Raw genomic sequence first — 21,756 nt, forward strand, 5'->3', positions numbered from 1 at the left:
ACGGCTGTCTCACACAGACACAGTGGCAGGGCAGACTCAGGAGCAAGACTGAAATGCTGCCAAACACACAAAGCCATCAGCAGGCCAGAAGCACGCAGGCAGGGTGTGTGTGACAAGGATAAATCAACTTGGCGTACAGGCAAGATGGACATACTAGCCATAAGCACAGAGAGACATTCCGGTGAGCACCAAGCCTGGCTGATCCAGGGGCATGGTCACACACACGCTGAGACAAATGTGACAGGCCAGAAACACACAGGACAGACACACACAGGGCTGTGCGTCAGACATAAACAGGCGATGCATGCATGTTGACAGACTGGGAGAGAGGGACAGTCACTTTCAGCACCAGCTGTACAAGGGGTGTTCAGGTACGGTCAGACCTGACACACAAGACAAAGCCACATGTGCACATGCACTCACACACTAGCAAGATCACCAAAAAGATACTCAGAAGCAAAAGGGAAAAACATAAACCTACGTTGAGATGGATGGAGAGGACACACACATACCATGACAGAGAGCCCCTCCGCAATGTGTACCCACACTCAGAAGGCTCCAAAGGTCACCAAGATTTAAATACACGCTACCTCACTGGTGACATGCACATATCAGTGATAGATCCTCTGTGTCAGCTGGTTTTCGGCCTCTGACTGATCTTTCAATCAGACTCACTGACAGATGGGACAAATGGGAGAAGACAAACTGACATATTTATACATATGATCTGGACAGACACATGAAGCAGAGAGAGGCAGACAGGCCACAGTCAGACATTCATAAACATGTTGGCACAGAAACACCCTGACAGAACCTGTTGGCTAGCACACATACATACACACCAGCCACAGAGTTCACATAGAAACACACAGAACTCACACACACACACACACACACCAGACAGGCCACAGTGAGACATTCATAAGCACAATGGCACAGAGACACCCTGACAAAAACACACACACACACACAGACCTCACACACACACACAGACCTCACATAGGCAAGCCATGGTCCTCACACACACAAACACACATACACACCAGACAGGAATAAGTTAGCCATATGAACTCCAAACAACACATGCATACACTGAGTGGCCAGATTATTATGATCTCTGAACACATAATAATCTGGCCACTCAGTATATATATTAGAGGCCCGGTGCATGAATTCGTGCATGGGTGGGGTCCAGCCAGCCTGGCCAGGGGGAGGGGACATGGGCGGTTGGCTGGCCTGCCTGCTGGTTGAACTCCTGGTCGAGAGGGCAATTTGCATATTAGCCTTTTATTATATAGGCTATACACTGAGTGGCCAGATTATTATGCGTTCAGAGATCATAATAATCTGGCCACTCTGTGTATAGGCCAGCCATATGCAATTGATTCCATAGACCAGGGGTCGCCAACCGGTGGTCCATGGACCACTGGTGGTCTGTGAAGTCCGAAAGGTTGGTGACCTCTGCCCTAGACCATACACACATACCCACCATCCCCCCCACCCCCAAAGCAGACAGGCCCTACACAGCCCTGCAGGGTTGGGCCAACACACAGACACATGCACTGGGGAGACAGGCCTCACACACATACTCACACACCTACAAGCCAGTCATATGTAGACCCACAGCCCCACAGCCAACCAGCCAACACACATGCTCTTGGACCATCTGAGGTACTAGGGAGCTCTGGGCTTCCCAGTCTGTCTCCGTCCCCCCGCCCCCACAGATATCCCTGAACTTCCTCTCTCCAAACATTACCCCCAACTTCCCTCCCTCCCTGCTATTTGTCACTTCCTGGGAGGCCTGGCTCAGCTGCCTCAGTCCCTGGTGGGCTGTAGGCCTTTTTTCTTAGCACACCCCCTGTAAAGGGGGCACCCAGAATCTCAGCCAGGCCCAGGCCCCTCAAGACCTCACCAGCAGTGTGTGTGTGTCCGGGGGAGAGACAGACTTAGTTTTATGGGAAACTCCCCTCATGCCCAGCTGAGTCAGCCTGAGGAGACAGCCTCTCCTTCCTGCTTCCAAGAAAACCCAGCAGCTTCCTCTCCAGCAGAGGGGGTGAGGGACCCCCAAACCACAGAGGTGGGGAGGGAGGTAGCTGGCAGGCCAGGGGTTCCTGAGGGAGGACTTCGTGATTCTCAGCCTCTTCCTGCCCGGCTGCCTGTCCACACCCAGGGGCAGGGACTCGGGAGGTTGGGTGCTATGACTTGTGGGTTCTCGCCCTGGTTTGCCCAGGGCTGACTCACTTGCAGCCCCCAGCCCAGTTTCCTGGTGAGGGCCCCACTCACTGGTCAGTGGGGTCAAGGGAGGAGGGGTCACCAGACTATTTATAAGAAGGAGAAGTCCTTCATGTCAAAGTCGAAAGCCCCAGAGAGACTCGTGGGTGGGGGTATGTGAACTTCCCCCTTATCCTGTCCCCACCCCAGGCCCTGGGCCCCTGGGTGTGGGGGAAACTTGGGCACAGAGTCCTCCTCCAGATGCTGGTCTGGAGCCCAAGGGCTGGGCAGTCCCCTGCTGCATCTGGGCACCCAGGCCAGGAGGGGGAGGGGGCTATCCTCCTCCTGGGGGCCTTGGCGCCAGTGGGGCGGCATGAGGGGGTGGTGCCCAGGCCACAAGGGTGAGACTGGCAGGGGCCTGGAACCGGCTGTACCAGCTGGGCTGGGCCCCCGCCCTCCCTGGCTGGCCCATTCCCCACCCCCTGCTCAAACACCCTTGCAGAGTGCATGGAGCCACCCAACCCCACTCCAAATGCTGGCCTGTCTCCCCTCCCTCCATTTCTGTCCGGATTAAAGAAGACCCTAAGTGAAAGGGCCTGAAAAGCTTGGCATACAGTTGGTCTGATTATCCACAGTATAGTGGCTAATGCTCTGGAGCCAGACAGCTCAGGTTATACCTCATCGCCAGCACTTATAGCTGTGGGATAGCAGGCAAGTTCTTTTCCGTCCCGTACCTCAGTCTTCTCATCTGTTAAATGGGGGTACATAGCATGCATTTTGCTGGGTGGCTGGAAGGAGACAATTAGTTACTCTACTTAAACCACTTAGAAGAGTGTCTGGCCCATGGTAAGAGCCATATAAGTGTTAGCTATTAAAATGATAATTATTATTTCTCTGTCTGCCTATTTTAAGTGTCATTGCTGTCTGTCTGCGTGGCGCTAACCCTGCCCCCAGTTTGTCTCTCTGGCCATCTCTCCCTACCCTGACCCCCACCCCCATTCACCCACTTTTCTTTGCTGGGCCTTTCCTTTCATCTCGACCCCCATCTGGGCCAGTATCATGGCTCTCTAATACTCCCCTGGCCTGGCCAGCCTCAGCACTGGCCAGGGATGACTCACCGTGGCCTCCTGGCCCGTGGGACCTGCAGGTTGGCTTCCTGAGATATACCCTCTGGCCAGACCTGCCCAGCCCCCTAACCCTGCCCACTGCGCCGCCCCCACAGGGCCCCGGCCAGATGTCAGCTGCAGTTATTAGCATGGGCGGGAGACACAGGCCTTGGCAGCAAGCCTGCCAGACTCAGCGGCCACTGGAATCTCCCTTGAGCCTGGGGCGGGGGAGGGGAGCAGTTCAAGCTAGGGGAGGAGGGAGGGGGCACCCAGGGGTCACAAGTACCTCCAAAGACCAAAGACAGGGATGCCCCCAGCTTCTATGGGACCTTCCTCTCCAAAGCCACTGCTCTGTTGGACTTCCCCCTGCCCCCACATAGCTCAGTTTCTCTTTCACCTCTTTCATTTTCCTTCTCTCCTCCACCCCTGGTGGGTTCTGTACCTGCCCTGCAAAGGCTGGCTAGCCCCATCCCTCAGCATCTCTCTACTCTAAAGAAACTGCCATCGGGGAGGGGGGGCGGTTGAGGACAAATATGTGATACCTTAATCATTAAAGTAATTTAAAAAAAAAGAAAAGAAACTGCCATCATTCAAGAAGATAGAGGTCTTTCTCAGAGAGACTCAGCTTCTCACCTCTTGTCATAGTCACTAATGGCTCACGTCTTAACTGTTTTGCAGTCCCACCTTAAGTCTAACTAGAAGCCTTCACCCAGTCCTTACTGGGGAAGGGCCTCTGCGTTCACCAAGATTCTTCCCTTGGATTTTCGGGTCCTTTCAGATGAAGGAGGTACCCTGGGGAGAGATGGACCCCACAAGGTATTCTGGATAGTTGACGGAACCCCCAGACTTAAACAGGAGTAGGAGCCCTTGCTCATGAATGTGGGAGAGGGCACCCCAGACCCTAGGGGTGCTTGTGGGGAGGGGCCCCAGATCTCCAGGCAGAAAGGATGGGTACCCCGCCCAAGGGAGGGGACAGCCTCGCCAGCCCGCCCAGGCGCCAGGGACGCCTGGAGGCCTTGGCCCGCCCCCTCCGCGCCCCGTCGGGCTAGGGGCGAAGTCCGATCCAGGCCCTCGGGCAGGCGGGGACCTGCCAGGCTAGGTCGGGCCGGGCCGGGCCTGGCAACACACAGCCCCTTAGTGACTAGGTGGGGCCAGGCCAGGCGGCCGTGGCTGGGGCCCGGGGGTGGAGGCTGGGGCTGGTTGGGACTAGCCGTCGGGGGCCCGGGCGCGCCCTGGGACCTGGCAGATGCCCGGGCTCCCAGCTCCAAGCTTGGGGCCCAGGGACAGCGCTGGCCCCACCCCTTCCTGTGCCCTTATATGGGCGTCGGGGGGGAGACTCCGGGGACCGCCCCGCCCCCCAGCCGAGTGCAGACTCCGGCGTGTTGCCACGGCGACCAGGACCCGCTCCCGGGTGCGCTCCCCTCTGTTGGGCTAATGGAATCGTTCCCAAACTGCCTGCCTCCAAGATCGCCCGTGGGCACCGCGGGCTGAACCATTGCTGGCGGGGGACGGGAACTGGAGGCCTCGGAGGCTGGGCATGTTCGGCACACCCCGTCCTCCGCAGGGGTCCCGCGCCCAGGTTCCTCTTCCAAGGCACAGAACCCGGCCCGGCCCAGGGCGGGGTGCAAGGTCCCGTAGGAACCGAGTGACGGAGGCTGGGCCGGGCTCCTTCCCCCAGGGCTGTTGCCACACTTCCTGCCGCGAGCTCTCCCCGGCCTGTTTCTAAGGAAGGAGTGGGGTAGGGCGGCCGCGCCCCGGCCTTCGGGCTGGGTCCAGGCACAAGGAGCTGACGCGGTGTCGGTCAAGCCCAAGGTTACTGGGGATGGACTTTGGGATGGGGACAGAGTATACAGGCGCCTGGAGGTCACCCATACGATGGGGCGTCCATCATGGAAGATCCAGTAGTCGGATTCCTCAGGATCCTCAACAACCCTCCTTCCCTCGTGTCTCCATCCGGGACCTTCTGTCATTGTCATCTCAGCTCTGAAGGTGTGCCCCGACCCTTCTAATTCTCCCTCATCCGGGCATCGCAAATGACCCCAGTGACCCTGACCTGTGACAGTGTCTCCTTGTCCTCCACATGTTTTCCCTCAGTGTACCCCAGGACCCTCATTCACTTTCTGCATATCTAGATTCTCCTTCCCATTTATGGGAGACCCTCAGCCTCTCCCAGGGACTCCATCTCCCCCTCCCCACACTCATCACTTTTCCTGGGTTCAGTGCCTCCCATGAAAATGCCAGTCCCTCAACCCCTCTCTACTCAGGACCCCCACTTAATTCCTGAGTCAGGCGTCTCCCTACCCCCCTCCCATTTTCCCTGCTTAACCCTTCTCTCTTTTATGGGGTCTCCCGGAGTATTCACAGCCCTCCACCCACTCTCGGATACTACCGGCCCCTCAGACCTTCTGTGTACAACTTGGGGACCCCCCCCACACACACACACACACTTGCTCTGTATCAGTTCCTCGTGTCCCTCATCGCCCTCCCTGGAGCCCCTCCCCGTGTGCCTCGGACCCTCCCAGCAACCCCTTCCTCGGGCGCCCAGGGGTCCCCCTGAACCCCTCCCCCTGCAGCCTCGCCAAACCACCCAGCCCGTGGCCGCTGTTTACAAGGACACGCGCTTCCTGACAGTGACGCGAGCCGCCTCCTCCCCTTCCCCACGCTCCAGGAGGGGGGCGCGAGGCCCCGGCGCGCGCGATGGCCAATCAGAGCGCGTTTCCGCAGCTGACAATTGCCGTATAAAGGCGTGTGGCTCCGGCTGAGCGGCCTGGACCTAGAGCGCGGCGGGCCAGCGTCGGAGCCAGCAGCGAGGGGGAAGCCGGGGGAAGCGACACCGAGGAAGCGAGCGCACCGGAGAGGGGCGGAGGGGCTCGCGAAGCCGCACAGAGCTCCCGCGCACGGCAGCCGGCTGGCCTCTCCCGATCCGTGCCAGCCCCGGAACGTGCTTCCCGACACCCAGCTCAGCCGCCACCGAGGACTGCGCGCCGCTCGCTCGCAGCAGCGAGGCCCGGGGCGGCCCCGCAGGGACCTCCCCAAACCGCCCGGGCCGCCCGGATGTGCACTAAAATGGAACAGCCCTTCTACCACGACGACTCATACGCAGCGGCGGGATACGGCCGGGCCCCGGGCGGCCTCTCTCTACACGACTACAAACTCCTGAAACCCAGCCTGGCGCTCAACCTGACCGACCCTTACCGAGGTCTGAAAGCACCGGGGGCGCGGGGCCCGGGCCCAGAGGGCAGCGGTGGTGGCAGCTACTTTTCCGGCCAGGGCTCGGACTCGGGCGCGTCGCTCAAGCTCGCCTCATCCGAGCTGGAGCGCCTGATCGTCCCCAACAGCAACGGCGTGATCACGACGACGCCTACGCCCCCGGGACAGTACTTTTACCCTCGCGGGGGCGGCAGCAGCGGAGGCGCGGGGGGCGCAGGGGGCGGCGTCACCGAGGAGCAGGAGGGGTTCGCCGACGGCTTTGTCAAAGCCTTGGACGACCTGCACAAGATGAACCACGTGACGCCCCCCAACGTGTCCCTGGGCGCCAGCGGGGGGGCCCCGGCGGGGCCTGGGGGTGTCTATGCTGGCCCGGAGCCTCCTCCCGTCTACACCAACCTCAGCAGCTATTCCCCAGCCTCCGCGCCCTCCGGAGGCGCCGGGGCCGCCGTTGGGACCAGCAGCTCGTACCCGACGGCCACCATCAGCTACCTCCCCCACGCGCCACCCTTCGCCGGCGGCCACCCAGCGCAGCTGGGCCTGGGCCGCGGCGCCTCCACCTTCAAGGAAGAACCGCAGACCGTGCCTGAGGCGCGCAGCCGCGACGCCACGCCGCCAGTGTCTCCCATCAACATGGAAGACCAGGAGCGCATCAAAGTGGAGCGCAAGCGGCTGCGGAACCGGCTGGCGGCCACCAAGTGCCGGAAGCGGAAGCTGGAGCGCATCGCGCGCCTGGAGGACAAGGTGAAGACACTCAAGGCCGAGAACGCGGGGCTCTCGAGCACTGCAGGCCTCCTCCGGGAGCAGGTGGCCCAGCTCAAACAGAAGGTCATGACCCATGTCAGCAACGGCTGCCAGCTGCTGTTAGGGGTCAAGGGACACGCCTTCTGAGCACCCCTTCCCCGTACGGACATCCCACCCCCCAGCCTGGACGGCTGGGCGCAAGCCTACCACAGGGTGAGGGTGCAGGCGGTGGGCACCCGCCCCGGGACATGGGGACGCCGAAAACCACACTGGACTCCTGCCCGCCCGCTCTGCGCCCAGTCCTTCCACCTCAACGTTTACAAGCCTCCCTTCCACTTTTTTTTTTTGTATTTTTTTTTCTGCAGGAAACGAACTCGATTCATATTGAATATAATATATTTGTGTATTTAACAGGGAGGGGAGGAGGGGGCGATCGCGGCGGAGCTGGCCCCGCCGCCCGGTACTCAAGCCCGCGGGGACACTGGGGAGGGGACCCCTGCCCCCTACCCTCCCCCTCTGCACCGTACTGTGGAAAAGAAACACGCACTTAGTCTCTAAAGAGTTTATTTTAAGATGTGTTTGTGTTTGTGTGTGTTTGTTGTTTTGACTTTTTATTGAATCTATTTAAGTAAAAAAAAAAAAGGTTCTTTATTAATTTCTGTTGTCTTTTTTTCCAAGCCGGGCGGGCGGAGGGAGGAGAGTACTGGGGTGCCCCCGCCCCGCTGCTGTTTGTGGTTCGCTTCGGCATCTGTCACCTCGCCAGCTCTGCCCAGCATCTCGCGACCCCAGCCCAGCCGGGGTGTCCAACCCTGCTCGCGGCCCCAGATCCCGGGGGCTGGGAAGTCCAGGGCGAGGACGTGGTCCAGCCCAACACCTGGGGGCAGGATGCCTGGGGCGACACACGCAGTGCGCAGGCGCGGCCCCACCTAGTCGCGCACGCCGGGGCTTTCCCTGTTGACGCAACGGAAGCGCTGCCCTTATATGGGCGGATTCTGTCCAGTGACGCGACCGCGGTCTCCGGGCAGATTCCGGGAATCCCCTCCCCCGCTCTGCCGGGCAAGGGCCGCGGCGCCCGGAAGGAGGCCGGGATTTTCCCAGGCGGGCGGCTGCCTGGGCCCGGAAAGCCCCAGGCCTGAGTCCAGAGCGTCCGTGGTGGGTGGGCCGCGCTCCAGGGTCCGGGGAGCCGCCCCAGAGCCTCCCTCCTCTGCCAGGCGCCCGGGCCCCGCCGCGCCCACGCTGTCTGACCTGACCCGGGTGGGGGTTTGCTACTGCCCGCGCGTCCTTGCCGCCGCGGTCCCCCTCACCTCCGCCAGGAAGGGCGGCGCCCGCCTGCCAGTTTCCCCTCCCGGTGCCAGGCCAGGATCGGGGCGGCTGCCAAGTCTGGTCCTGCCGGGGCGGCTGGCCAGGCCGCCGCGCGCCTCCGTCGCTCTGGCGCGGGGCTCCTTTCCCCGCAGCTGTGATTGGTATGTGGGTAACGAGTGGACCCAGCCTCGGAGCTGGAAGCACTCAGAACAGCAGGGAAGCCAGCCCACAGGGGCTGGATGGACAGAACAGACACTTGATTCATATCTCAAGTACCGAACAACCCAGCCCTGGAGACACAGTCTAGACCACAGCAGGCAGATGGACAATAAACAAGGAAACATGACTCCGGGATGGTGGTTAAGTGCCAGGAAAAGAAGACACAGGTGAAAGCGGGGCAGGGTAGATGAGCTGCCTTGGAGGATAGATTGGGGACAGAGACCTCTAATGAGACCAGATTTGAAGAAGCCCAGCCCTGAGAAAACCTGGGTAACAGCATTCCGGGTCGAAGGAACACATGCAGTCCCTGTGGCCAGAACAAGATCAGCCTGTTAAAGAACAATAAGAAGCCAGTATGCCTGGGATAGAATGAACCAGGAGGGTGGAGTTGAGGTCAAGGAAGACCACACAGGGCCTTGGGGAGAAGTGGAGATAAAATTCCAAGGCTGAGATTAGTGACTTTGGTGGGTACTAGGCTGGGCAGCGATATTAATAATGGGTCTGGATTAAATGAGCTTGTCAGTCCTGTTCTGTGGAAGTAAATATGGGCTCAGGGTGGCAAAGTCACTTGCCTGGACACATACAGAATCAGACTGCACTCCTGGGAAAATTGCCTTGCTCCTGCGTCCCGCCTCCCAGCCTAACCCTCACCCTTCCACCCTAGGGGCTGACAGGCAGCTCTTTCAAACTTCAGAGGGGGGTGGGGGGCAGAGCATGCTCATCAAGCACGTAGCTCAAGTTCCCACTTCTTTAAAAAAATTTTTTTAAATTTAGTTTTAGAGAGGAAGGGAAAGAAACACCGATGCGCTGTTCCACTTATGTATTCAGTGGTTGCTTCTGACTAGGGTTCAAATCCCCAACTTTGGTGTATGGGGACAAAGCTCTAACCAACTGAGCTACCTGGCCAGCGCCTGGAGCTCCCATTCTTGGCTCTGTTCTTAGGACTGGGTCCCCATCCTCTTTCCCATAAGACTGGACTCTTCTTCCAGGCCAAGGAACCCTCCCTAGTAACCATTCACTGGGCCCTGAGCTTTATATATTTTATCTCTTCTTATTTTTATTTTTTGTTAAGCCTCACTCGAGGATATTTTTCCATTGATTTTTAGGGAAAGTGGAAAAGAGAGGGAAAGACTGGGAGAAACATCGATGTGAGAGAAACACATCATTTTGGTTGCCTCCTGCCTGAGCCCTGACCAGGGGAGGAACCTGCAACCAAGGTACGTGCCCTTAACTGGAACTGAACCCGGGACTCTGGTCCGCAGGCTGAGGCTCTATCCACTGAGCCAAACCAGGGAGGGTCATACTTTTATCTCTTTTAACATGCATGGTGATCTGGCTTGGTTGTCTTTATTTCCATTTTCCTGATGAAGAAAACCAGGAAAGATCGCATCTCTTAAAATAACATTTGAACCAGCCTGGGCGATGGCAAGATGTGGGGACTGCCCTTCAAGGCCAGGTTCAGGGACTTGCTCATGGCTAGGGGCAAATAGCAACCCCGCCAACTGCCCTTTGACCAAAGGTGAGAGAAAACAGTGTACATGAGGTAACACCGCCACCCTGTGGTGCAGATAAGTAACTACAGTGTCAGTTTCTCAGGCCAGAGCTTAGGGGAAAGGAGTGGGGGACAAGGACTGACAAAAGACAGCAGAACAGACCACACCAACACAGACTCACAACCTGTCCCTAATACTTTATTGGTCACCTCTAGGCCTGTGCCCGGTTGGGGAGTTCCAGCAATGGGCCACCATTCACCACTCAGCTAGGAATAGAAGAAGGCCCTGGCCTAGCCCTTCAGGACCAGGACTGTGGAATTTGAAGGGGCAGGCCTGGCCTTTCCTGGGCCAGCACAGGCACACAGGGGTGGGGGTGAGGGCCCAGAGCCCAAGCTTGGCATCTGTCTGCCAGCCTAACTGTGTTTGGAGAAGTATTCCTTGCTCTCATCCACGTCAGGCTTGATCGTGTCACTACCTGGCTTCCAGTTGGCGGGACAGACTGTGGGAAGACACAAGGATGCGCATGTGAGGCTACAGCCCATATTCAAGGTAGGGCAGCAGTGAGAGGCAAGGTGAGGTCCCGAGTCGCAGAAGAAAAAGCCCAGAGCCAAGCTGTCCAGGCCCAAGACCACACATGTTGACGGAAGCCCCCAAGCCCAAGTGCAGGGCTTGGAGCTGATATTTTTTATTTCTTTTTGGCCCCTCTAGCCCCATCTTTTTCCCTCAGCTCCACCCCTACTAGACTTTGAGAGGCTATGGTCAAGCTGTGTCCTCCACCCAAGAAGGTAGTCTGATCCAACTAATTTTATTCAAGCCTGCCGCGGCACACATCTTCTCGAATACCTTTTCTGTAGGCTTTTATTACCTCCCAGCGACCCACCCTCGTATTGGGGTAGCTCCCCAATCAGACTAGAAACTTCCTGCAGACGAGGCCCTGAGCTGAACCTTCTCTGGGGCCTTCATACCATGTTACATAGGCGATAAGGCAGACAGTGAATGTGTACATGGGTGACAGCGAGGGGCACGTGAATGTGTGTGCACTCACCTTCCCCATGCTCGTCTGTGTACTGGAAGGCCTGGACCAGCCGCAGAGCCTCATCCACAGAGCGCCCCACAGGCAAATCGTTGACAGTGATCTGGCGAAGGATACCCTTGCCATCGATGATAAAGAGGCCCCTGAAGACATGAGGGTTCACAGAGAAAAGCTGGTAACCTCCCACTGGCCAGTGGAGGGAGCACCATCTCCCTTCCAGCCACGGGGCTAATGGCAGGGAGGGCATTGCCCAAGAGTGGTCCCCTCACCCTGAGGACCCCCTAGTACCTGTAGGCGATGCCCTCATCTTCCTTCAGCACGCCATAATCATGGGACAAACTTCTGGTTACATCAGCCAGCAGGGGGATGTTCAGGGGGCCCAAGCCTCCCTCCTTCCGCGGGGTGTTAATCCTGGGAGTAGGGGAGACAGGGCTGGGACCTCAGGATGCCTGGCACAGCAGGGTACTCACCCTGCGGACCTGGGTGTGATAAGGGCTGGAGACGGGGTGCTGGAGGAGAGAGATAAGGGGCTCTGGAGCAAGGCCCTGGAAGTCCCACCCACCCCACCCTGAAGTGGGCGCAGGGGCTGTTCCCCACAGCTGGGAAGACTCAGCTAATGCGCTCATTCCAACAAAGTGGCTTCACATGCGCTGGTGGTCACCGGCATCTCGGGGCAAAGTGCCCATCCTCCTCTCTAGCTGTGCTCCGGGGCCCAGCCCTCCACTCCCTTGAACTGGAGTTGCCACCTTCTTGAAATGGTTGTTGGGAGGGAGGCTGCTTTGCCCTAAGTGAGGTAAAGCATTTGCAACTTCACACCGAGCAACTAGATTCCAAATGCTAATTACTGTTGTCATCGTTAAGGACTTGGGCGTCATTATTTCCATAATTTTCAAGATGGGGAAGGGAGGTGCAGAGGTTGAGCCAGGGCCACTAGAACACACAGCTGGGACCCTGCAGAGGTATAGGTTTGGCCGCACCCCTCCCTCCCTCCCTCCCTGCTGGTCCCCACTCATACCAAGCCAGGTGGGTGAACTGCGAGTCTACAGAGACCCCCAGCACCTCGCAGCCCAGCTTGCGGAAGTCCTCGGCGTGCTCGCTGAAAGCGATGATCTCCGTGGGGCACACAAAAGTGAAGTCCAACGGGTAGAAAAAGAGGACCACGTATTTCCCTGGAGGAGGGGGAGGGGACGGGGGAGGGGACGAGGGAGGGGTGAGGGCCCAGCGCCTCCGAAGCCAGGGCCCCGCCCCCACCTGGGCCCCCTCCAGGCCGGCCTCACCTCTGTAGTCGGAAAGTTTCACCTCCTTGAAGGCGCCCTCCACCACGGCGGTGGCCTGGAAGTCCGGGGCGGGCTTGCCAATGTGCGCGTTGCCGGTGGCCATGACTGAAAGCTGAGACCCCCGCCCCGCCCCTGGCCCGGTCAGTGCGCCCGGGAAGACCCTTTGTCCTCCTTCCCAAGGTCACGCCGCGTGCTAGGCCCGGTGACTGAGTCAGAGGGGCGAAGGCGGGGGCACTGTCCGGAACCCTCCTCGGTACCGGCTGCACGCGGCTGTTAGACCACGGGAGACCCCCTCCCTCCCGGCCCACACGCGCGGCCCAGACGCTGCCGCCCGGCCTCCCAGGAGCAACTTGACCTGAATGCGCTGGCGCGGGCTCGCCGCCCCGGGAGGAACCCCCGGGAGGAACCCCCGAGAGCAGGGGGCGGGGAGCAAGCCAAGCTCTGGCCTCGATTCCCCACCCCACCCCGAGGACAAAGGCGGCCACCAAGGCGGGGGGAACAAAGGCGGCCGGGGCTGAGGTCTGGAGAGGGCCGGAGCGGCTCCAAGGGGGCTCCCCCCGGCCCGGTGCGCTCCGGGAGGCCCTACCTGCGTGGGGCGGGATGGGACGCACACACCAGCACACCCGCGCGGACTCGCGTTCTCAGCGCCAAGTGCGCACAGGGCCGCGGAGCCTTATACGCGCGGCCCGAACCGTGACGCTCAGGGCGGGGCGTGGTGACGGGAGGAGCGGTCGGGTCCACTGCCGCCGTCGGGGAGGGGGACGAGCCGGCCGGGTCTTGGGGAGCTGCGCAGCCGCGGGCCGCGCCCACGGTGCCCACCCGTGAGGGCAGTGAGGGCCCCGCAGACCCCGCGCGGGGCTCGGCCCCGGAGCGCGCCGGGAGCGGTTGGAGTCCCGCATGGACCAGAGCTCAGCTGCGCTCCTGCTGTCGCCTCTGGTGTTCCTGCTGCTGGCGACCCCTGCGCAGGTCTCCCCCGACTACCATTACTTCGGCGAGCAGGGCAAAGGCGACACGTGGGAGCAGTTGCGGCTGCAGCATCTGGGGAAAGGTAACTGTAGGCGGGGGAAGGTGCCCCATCGCCCCACTTTGCCAGCTGGCTGCAAACAGACCCTCCTCAGTGGACTTCAGATCTCCGCCCCGCTTCGCACTTGGCGGCGTCCCGTGGGCTGGTCACTTTTCTCCGAGGCTCAGTTTTCTCATCTGTAAACTGAAATAGAGACTGCCTTTCAGCGGCTTACACGTGGAGAAGGGGGCGTGAGCTGGACCCAAGCAGACACATCCATAAGCACATGGATAGGTGGTGGGAAGGGCAGAGACAGAGAAAGAAGGTAGCGGGTCAATTTCTGAAGCTCGAGAAGGCCTGGCTGAAGAAGACAGGTAACCAGTGTAGCTGACGTGACAAGAAAAGCAAAAATTGCAAAGATTTAGGGGGAAGAGTGTTGCCAGGGAGTGGGAAAAGCATGTGCCAAGGCCAAAAGGCCTGATGGAATGTAACCAGAACCCAGATTCTGCTGCCTGGTGCCACGAAAGGCAAATTTGTGAGATAGATGCTGGTGAAAAAAGAAAGAGGTTTATTCAAGTGTTGGCCACCTGAGAAGATAGGGGACTGTTGTTGAAAAGCCCATCTCCACATCTCAGAGCAGGCCGGGGTTTTTTTTAAGGAGGGAGAGGGAAAGCAGAACAAAGAGCTCAAGGGGAGGAGGTTGAAAAGTTCTCTACTGGAAGACCAGCATGGTCCATGCTGATAAGAACCTCAAAACGGGTCAAGGGGTGGTCTGGTGAGCGTGATCCTGGTTTTTGCCATCCTGGTTTTACCACTGAAGGTCAGCAATTCTCCTAGAGCTGGGATGACTGTAGGACAGCATCTGTATCTTCTGAGGTTAGTCCCTTTGATTCTTTTTTGTTGTTGTTGTTAAGCCTCACCTGAAGGTATGTTCTTCCATTGCTTTTCAGAGAGAATGGAAGGGAGAGAGGGAGAGGGGGGAGAGAAAGAGAGAGACAGAGACAGACAGACACACACAGAGCATTCAATGTGAGAGAGTTCCTAGGATTATTTCACAAACATGCTGTTTATCTACAAGTTACATATTAATCCGAGTCACCATCTACAGAAACAATGTCAAAAGAATGGTGGGGTGGGTTACAATTTATCACCGTTACAAGAAGAATGAAAGATGCTCGCGTTCTGTGATGGAGGTTTGGTGAGTTACGGCCTAACTCAGAGGCTGGGGAGAAGTCAGTAAAGAACCCTGTTAAGGGGAATGTAAGTGCTCTCAGTAAGTTGTGGTTGTTTTATTTTATTTTTTTAATTATTTTTTTAGAAGCTTGAAATAGTTTATTTAGTTATTTCAGAAAGGGAAGCTCTAAAATGTTGAAAGGTAATGTGTATAAACTTAAAGTACATTTCTGTGAGTTGTGGTTGTTTTAAAAGTGCTCACACTCATTGCTTTTATTCCACGAGCTAGCCCAGTGCCAGGGGCTTTACGTATTGTTGTTATGCTAATCATGTCATTTAATTTACCAACTGACAGACCTGCTGGTCAGGTGCCACTGTGCCAGCTAGACAGGCTCCTGATCATGTCCCTGAAGATGAATCAGCTTCTGAGGGTGGGCACAAAGGGTGTTTTACCACAGTTCCAACTGGCACAGCTGGGAAGTGTCAGTTTGCAGTCTCTCTTGGGTCGCTCACCAGGTGTGTGAGCTCAGAAGGGTGGCTTGCTCTTTCTAGGTCTCAGTTTCCCCACCTGGGGCTAATGGGATCCTCTATGGCAAGGCACCTGGCACAGAAGCACCACACGGCAAACATGAACTATTGCTCAGCCGGTGTGGCTCAGTGGTTGAGCATCGACCCATGAACCAAGAGGTTATCGGTTTGATTTCGTCATGGTACAAACAGGCTGTGGGCTCAATCCCCAGTAGGGGGCATGCAGGAGGCAGCTGATGAATGTTTCTCATCGATGTTTCTATCCCTCTCCCTCCCTGTCTCTAAAATCAATTTAAAAACATTAAAAACAACAACAACAACAACGAACTGTTGCTGTCAGTGTTTTTAGCCTCCTCCCTCCCTAGAGGAGGGTCTAGGGGTACATAGGTCCCCTTCCCCCCCCTCCCCCCTACACATACACCTGACCCTCCATCCCTAGACGAAGAGGACTCGATCCTTGGCCCGTGGGGAAAGTGGCGTTGTCTTTGCGACCTGGGCAAGCAGGAGCGCAGCCGCGAGGTGCTGGGCACAGCGCCGGACCCCGTGTTCATGGACCGCGAGAACCTGGTGCAGGTGCTGCCCTGCCGGCAAAGAGATTGCTCGTCCTGCAAGCCAATCGACTGCGACTGGAGGCCCTGAGTCCGGGTTAGAGGCGGGCTCAGAGGGGCGGCCCGGGGTGGGCTGGGAAGTCCCCAGGGTGGGCGGGAGGAAAGGAAGAAAGGGGGGGAGGGGAGAAGGGGGAGGACGCAGAGGAGGTGGGCATCGGGAAGGGAGAACTGGGGCCCAAAGTCTAGGGCTTGAGGGTGGTGGGGGGAGGAGAAAACCGAGTCCGGAGATGTGAGCAGAAAGGACGATATCCGGGCAGAAAGGGAGAAAGATAGTGGAGGAAAACAGAGATGGAGGAGCCGTGATCCTGAGGAAGGGACCTGAGCCTGGTGAGAGCTGGGGACTCACAGGCAGCGGAATGAGCCCTGCTGAGACCAGAAAATAAGATGGGGGAAAGGAGAAGGGCGGGGTGGGAGACAACATGACTCCTGATACACAAGAGTCTATTGAGGTCTTGGGATCTCAGAGCTCGGTTCGGAGGAAGGGGAGGCTTAGTCCGAATGAGAAAGAGGGTAGTAAGGGGCGGGCGGAGATCCTGATGAGGTACAGAGAGAGAGGTAGTCCGAAGGCCTGAGCCCAGGGGGATGGAGACTCCTACTCCAGGGCGCCTAGACTTTGTGGAGTGACAGGGATCGCGGTTGCAAATGGCCTGAGTGCCGGTGGGGGACGGGAATTCTGGGAGTGTAGTGGAATGGTGTTTCATCTCATAGGCCTGACTGGGCCGTTCCCTTCCAGTTCCGCTCAGTTTCCCGTTTAATTCCCGCTTCTCCCACCAGCCCCGGCGGGCGAGGCTCGGGAGCCCTCTGAGCGGAGCTTCGAAAGCTACCCCTCCCACCCGGTTTCTCAAATTCGGAGCGCGGCGGTGGGCCTTGGGAACTACAATTCCCAGCACGGCCTACGGCAGCGGCGTCGGCGTCGGCTGCGCAAGCGTCACGGCGGCGGGAGGGTTGGGGGCGTGTCCTGCGCGCTGATTGGTCAGGTCCAACCACTGAGGAAACTGCGGAAAACGCGCGCCGAGACCTGCGCCTGCAGACCTGGTTCCCGCGGCTGGTAGTGGCAGCCGAGGCGGCATGGATCTCAGAGAGCTGGAGAGAGACAATACGGGCCGCTGCCGCCTGAACTCGCCTGTGCCCGCAGTGTGCCGCAAGGAGCCGTGCGTCCTGGGCGTCGATGAAGCAGGCCGGGGCCCGGTGCTGGGTGTGTCCCCAGGGCTGGGGTGGAGGAGGGACGTGATAAGGGGGATGCAAATTGCACTGGAATGGGAGCCGGGATTGCACCGGTTTCGTTGTGTGTGGTGTGATAGCCACGGCACATAGGTGATGGCACCGGAAAAAGTGGTGATAATGGAACAAGGATGGCGGCTTTCATGGGCTCACTGGTTGGACCCCATTTTTCCAGGCCCCATGGTTTACGCCATTTGTTATTGTCCCATGTCGCGCCTAGCAGATCTGGAGGCCTTGAAAGTGGCAGGTGAGCCCTTGGAGTATGTCTGGGGAAGGGGGTTCCTGGGCATGTGCAGGGGCGGGTGTAAACTGGAGGGAGAGAGCAGGAATTGGGAGAACCAGCTGCTCCCCTTCTCTCCCAACCCTTTTCCCAGACTCAAAGACCCTGTCGGAGAGCGAGCGGGACAGGCTCTTTGCGAAAATGGAGGAGGATGGGGACTTTGTGGGCTGGGCCCTGGACGTGCTGTCTCCAAACCTCATCTCTACCAGCATGCTTGGGCGGTGAGGGGTCCCCAGGAGGGGCCTGGGTAGGGAGGGGGGCAGCCAACCTGGGCTGGAAGGGATTGGTGGCTGGAATGGGTTTGACTGGGCTCTGTTCCCCACTGCAGGGTCAAGTATAATCTGAACTCTCTGTCCCATGATACAGCCGCTGGGCTGGTGCAGTATGCATTGGACCAGGGCGTCAACGTTGCTCAGGTGAGCTAACTGTTGGGTTGCTCCATTTGGTCACCTCAGGATAAAATGGAAGTATGAGTGCACTGAGCGATTCAGCATCAGACATATGTAATACCTCAGGAATATTTATTGCTGCTGTTGACTTCCTACTGCTTTTCCTACCCTAAATATGTGACCCACTAAGGACCCTGGTGGGGGCCCAGCCCCACCCCCATCTACAGCCTAAAAGCTCAGTGTCCAGAACAAATCCCACATCTGTCCACCTGTCCTAGCCCAGGGCACTCTCCAGTCCTGGATGCCTGCCCCATTCTCTTCCCTGGTTCCCCCACTTCCAGCCCCCTCTCCTACAATCTGCTCCCGAACAGCAGCAGCTGACAGTCTTTTTTTTTTTTTTTAAATGTAAATCTCAACATTTAATTTTCTGAGCACAGTGGAAATTAAATCAGGAACATTCACAGCCAAGGGGAGACAAATGAGATTAAATTACCAGAGAGAAATATAAGTTGGCATGGTATCGAGTGCTCTGAGGCAAAGAACCAGCTGTTTTGAGAGAATGACATGGGCAAATACACTTGAGGGAGGAAATGGAACAAGAGAGGCCTTGCTGAGGCGGTGGCGGAGGTCCAGAAATAGAATGTGGAGCTGACGATGCCATACTGGAGCAGACAGACAAGGGCCCTGCCCTTGGGTTCATGCCCAAGTCAGGGAGATGGATGTTCAGCTGGTAAACAAATAATAATGGTGATTTCTGAGAACAAAAACTGCTACTACGGAGATCACTTTCCCTCTTACCTCGCTGCTCCAGCCATGGGGCTCCCCACCACAGGGCCTTTGCACTGGCTGTGTCCTCTGCCTAGAACAATTTCCCAGATCTCCACCCACAAGTTCATTCATTCCTTCATCTCTTTCAGGCCTTTATTCAAAAGTCACCACCTCAGGGTGAGCTTCCCTGAATTGCACACCTCCATTTAAAATGATAGCCTCTTCACCCAGCTGGTGTGGCTCAGTGGTTGAGTGTCAACCCATGAACCAAGAGGTCACCAGTTCAATTCCCAGTCAGGGCACATCCCTGGGTTGCGGGCTCAGTCCTCAGTAGGGAGCATGCAGGAGACAGCTGATCGATGTTTCCCTCTCATCGATGTTTCTACCTCTCTATCCATCTCCCTTCCTCTATAAAATCAATAAAAAATTGTAAAAAAAAAAAATTACAGCCTCTTCCAATTCTCCCCTATCCTTTATTACTTACCCTGTTTCTTTTTTAAAAAGATTGTATCAATTAGCCCTAACTGGTGGATCAGTGGATAGAGCAGCGGCCTTCGGACTGAAAGGTCCCAGGTTCGATTCTGGTCAAGGGCGTGTACCTTGGTTTCGGGCACATCCCCGGTGGGAAGTGTGCAGGAGGCAGCTAATCGATGTTTCTAACTCTCTATCCCTCTCCCTTTCTCTCTGTAAAAAGTCAATAAAATATATTTTTATTGACTTCAGAGAGGGAGAGAGAAATAGAAACATCAATGATGAGAATCATTGATTGGCTGCCTCCTGCACACCCCTTATTGGTGATCAAGCCCACCACCTTGGCATGTGCCCTTGACCGTAATTGAACCTGGGACCTTTCAGTCCACAGGCCGACGCTCTATCCACTGCGCCAAACCAGCTAGGGTTTATCCTGTTTCTTGTCTGTGGCCCTCACCAGGGTGTCCCCTTCATGAGAACATGGATTTTTGTCTGGTGTGTTCATTGCCTTGTTCCCACTAGTAAGTGCAGCCCATGGCATGCAGTAGGTGCTCAGTAAATGTAGACTGAGTACAGCTTGGTCAGAAAAAGACTTTGGTTCAACAATAAAGATTTAAAAATAAACAAACCAATAAAGTTTAATTTATAGAACTGAAAAAAAAAAAAAAAGACTCTTTGGGAGGTGATGCTTGAGCTGAGACCCCTGAGAAAAATGCAGCCTGGGTCGAGCCAAGAGAAAAATATTCCAGGCAGTGGGAACAGCAAGTGCAAAGGCGATGAGGCTGGATCATTTGCACAGTTGTTTGTCTCAATGTTTGTTGACTGGATACATTTCTGCCACCACTGCAGGTATTTGTGGACACGGTGGGAATGCCAGAGACATACCAAGAGCGGCTGCAGCAGCGCTTTCCCGGCATTGAGGTGACAGTCAAGGCCAAGGCAGATGCTCTCTATCCCGTGGTCAGCGCTGCCAGCATCTGTGCCAAGGTTAGCCCCCTCGCTGTCCATGACTGGCTCCCAGCATCCCTTTAGGCATGGGGCAGGTGTGGATGCCCTGAGGGAGGGAGATCTCAAGTGCCTGCCTGTCTTGCCCACAGGTGGCCCGAGACCAGGCCGTGAAGAACTGGCAGTTTGTGGAAAAACTACAGGACCTGGACACTGATTATGGCTCAGGCTACCCCAATGGTGAGCAGATGGTGGTAGGGCCTGCTTTGGGAGCTGTCCTGAGATGGTGATACTGGTGATAACTCTGACCAGGCAGTCCTGAGAGTGGTTCTGCTTACCCTGCTCCACAGTGGAAGAGGCTGAGGCCCAGACTGGGGGCCACTTGCTCACAGCCAGCAGCCATCATGTGGCAAAGCTGGTTTCCAGCTGGCAGGCTCCTTCCTCCCTGCTTCCTTCCTCTCTCTGCTCTCTGGAGCCCCAGTGAGAGACTGAGACCCATGGTGGGTGGGTGTCTGTCTGTTAAGGGGCAGGGGGCAGGGTGAGGGGCACTGGCTTATGTCCCATGGCCCCAGCTTAAGTCCACAGTTTTCTCCCCAGTATGAGACTCAGTTTCCTTGTCTGACATGGAAGTGATTGTGCTCCCCCAACACACACACATAGAGGGGCAGAGTTGAAGATTCAGTGGTTGGGTTCAAGGAACCCCTTGACCCTTCTGAGGCCCAGGAAGAGCCTGGCAGGTGGGTGGGGCGACACAGTCTGTGATTGGAACTGAGGTGAGGCCAAAGTGAAGAAACCAGGTGCAGGCCAAAAGCAGTTTGGCCAGCATTCAGTGCTTACTGAGTACCTGATACATGCTGTGTAGGGTCAAGCCTTGGGGATATAGCTGTGAGCAAGACAAACAAGGATTTCCCTGTCCCCACTGAGCTCATGGTTACATGGGGGGAGACGAGCATTAACCTGATGATCCACAAATGCTGGTGTAATTGTCCTGTGGGGTAAAGGAGATGTCTCAGAGGCAGTTTTCTTAAATTGTACCTGGAGCAACTGTTGGCCGGGTAGAGAGTCCAAGAAGAACTGCCTGTGCAAAGGTCCTTGAGGCAGGAAGATGTCTAAGGTAGTGCAAGGCGCCTTAGATACTCAAGAGGAGGCCTGAGGTGAGATGATGGGGCCTCAGATGGCAGTCTAAGGAGCTGGGACTTTATGACAGGGCTCAGGGGCTGTCAGCATTGCCCACCCCACCCCTTCCCTAGATCCCAAGACGAAAGCATGGTTGAGGAAGAACGTGGAGCCCGTGTTTGGCTTTCCCCAGTTTGTCCGGTTCAGTTGGCGCACGGCCCAGAGCATCCTGGAGAAGGAGGCGGAAGGCGTTACGTGGTGGGTGTCCCCGAGGTGCTGTGAGGAGGGAGGGAGGCTAGGGCTCATCCCAGCCTGGGAGGGTGCACCCCCCTGAACCCCCAACAGCAGGTGGTCAGTGTCACCACCTCTCGCCTACAGGGAGGACTTGCCAACAGGGGATCAGGAAGGACAAGGGAGGATTACATCCTATTTCAACGAAAAGCCAGGAAACCGCCCCCATCTCCCCCACCGGTACTTCCAGGAACGTGGCCTAGAGTCAGCCACCTCTCTCTAAGAGCCAGCCTGTACCCCTTTTACCTTCAGTTCGTGATTAAAATTGCTTAAGGAAAGCCAAGCATGGGGGTTGTACTTTGGGGTGGAGGTGGCTGGACCCAGCTGCTGACTTTTGTAACCTAAACAAGGTAGTGGGCACTGGTTGATTG

General features: G+C 57.2%; 3 protein-coding genes across 7 annotated transcripts; 2 read left to right on the plus strand and 1 right to left on the minus strand.

Moving 5' to 3' along the window:
- The first annotated feature begins 6,068 nt into the window (after positions 1 to 6,068).
- On the plus strand, positions 6,069 to 7,923 carry JUNB (JunB proto-oncogene, AP-1 transcription factor subunit). Its single transcript, XM_008157937.3, has one exon. The coding sequence runs from the start codon at positions 6,372 to 6,374 to the stop codon at positions 7,413 to 7,415; it is 1,044 nt and encodes a 347-aa protein (XP_008156159.1). The 5' UTR covers positions 6,069 to 6,371; the 3' UTR covers positions 7,416 to 7,923.
- A 2,541-nt stretch (positions 7,924 to 10,464) lies between these two features.
- PRDX2 (peroxiredoxin 2) lies at positions 10,465 to 13,270 on the minus strand. 2 transcript variants are annotated; one of them, XM_028134602.2, is made up of 6 exons: positions 13,179 to 13,270; positions 12,593 to 12,704; positions 12,331 to 12,484; positions 11,604 to 11,726; positions 11,328 to 11,458; positions 10,465 to 10,781 (listed from the first exon to the last, which is right to left on the minus strand). In XM_028134602.2, the coding sequence occupies exons 2-6, from the start codon at positions 12,693 to 12,695 to the stop codon at positions 10,696 to 10,698; spliced, it is 597 nt and encodes a 198-aa protein (XP_027990403.1). In that variant the 5' UTR covers positions 12,696 to 12,704; positions 13,179 to 13,270; the 3' UTR covers positions 10,465 to 10,695. The 2 variants fall into 2 exon arrangements, with proteins under 2 accessions (XP_027990403.1, XP_027990404.1); XM_028134603.2 differs by having other exon boundaries at positions 12,593 to 12,724; positions 13,179 to 13,261.
- An 80-nt stretch (positions 13,271 to 13,350) lies between these two features.
- On the plus strand, positions 13,351 to 21,662 carry LOC103301014 (ribonuclease H2 subunit A). 4 transcript variants are annotated; one of them, XM_008157936.3, is made up of 8 exons: positions 16,879 to 17,099; positions 17,301 to 17,372; positions 17,500 to 17,626; positions 17,734 to 17,821; positions 19,883 to 20,020; positions 20,131 to 20,218; positions 21,229 to 21,352; positions 21,473 to 21,662. In XM_008157936.3, exons 1-8 carry the CDS (start codon positions 16,973 to 16,975, stop codon positions 21,606 to 21,608), a joined length of 900 nt encoding a protein of 299 aa, XP_008156158.1. In that variant the 5' UTR covers positions 16,879 to 16,972; the 3' UTR covers positions 21,609 to 21,662. The 4 variants fall into 4 exon arrangements, with proteins under 4 accessions (XP_054572820.1, XP_054572819.1, XP_008156158.1 ...); XM_054716843.1 differs by having other exon boundaries at positions 17,021 to 17,055; XM_054716845.1 differs by lacking the exons at positions 16,879 to 17,099; positions 17,500 to 17,626; positions 17,734 to 17,821; ... (2 more) ...; positions 21,229 to 21,352; positions 21,473 to 21,662 and adding exons at positions 13,351 to 13,640; positions 15,736 to 15,941.
- The last annotated feature ends 94 nt before the right edge of the window (positions 21,663 to 21,756 follow it).

Source organism: Eptesicus fuscus, chromosome 6, assembly GCF_027574615.1.
Source record: "Eptesicus fuscus isolate TK198812 chromosome 6, DD_ASM_mEF_20220401, whole genome shotgun sequence".
Classification (NCBI taxonomy): Eukaryota; Metazoa; Chordata; class Mammalia; order Chiroptera; family Vespertilionidae; genus Eptesicus; species Eptesicus fuscus.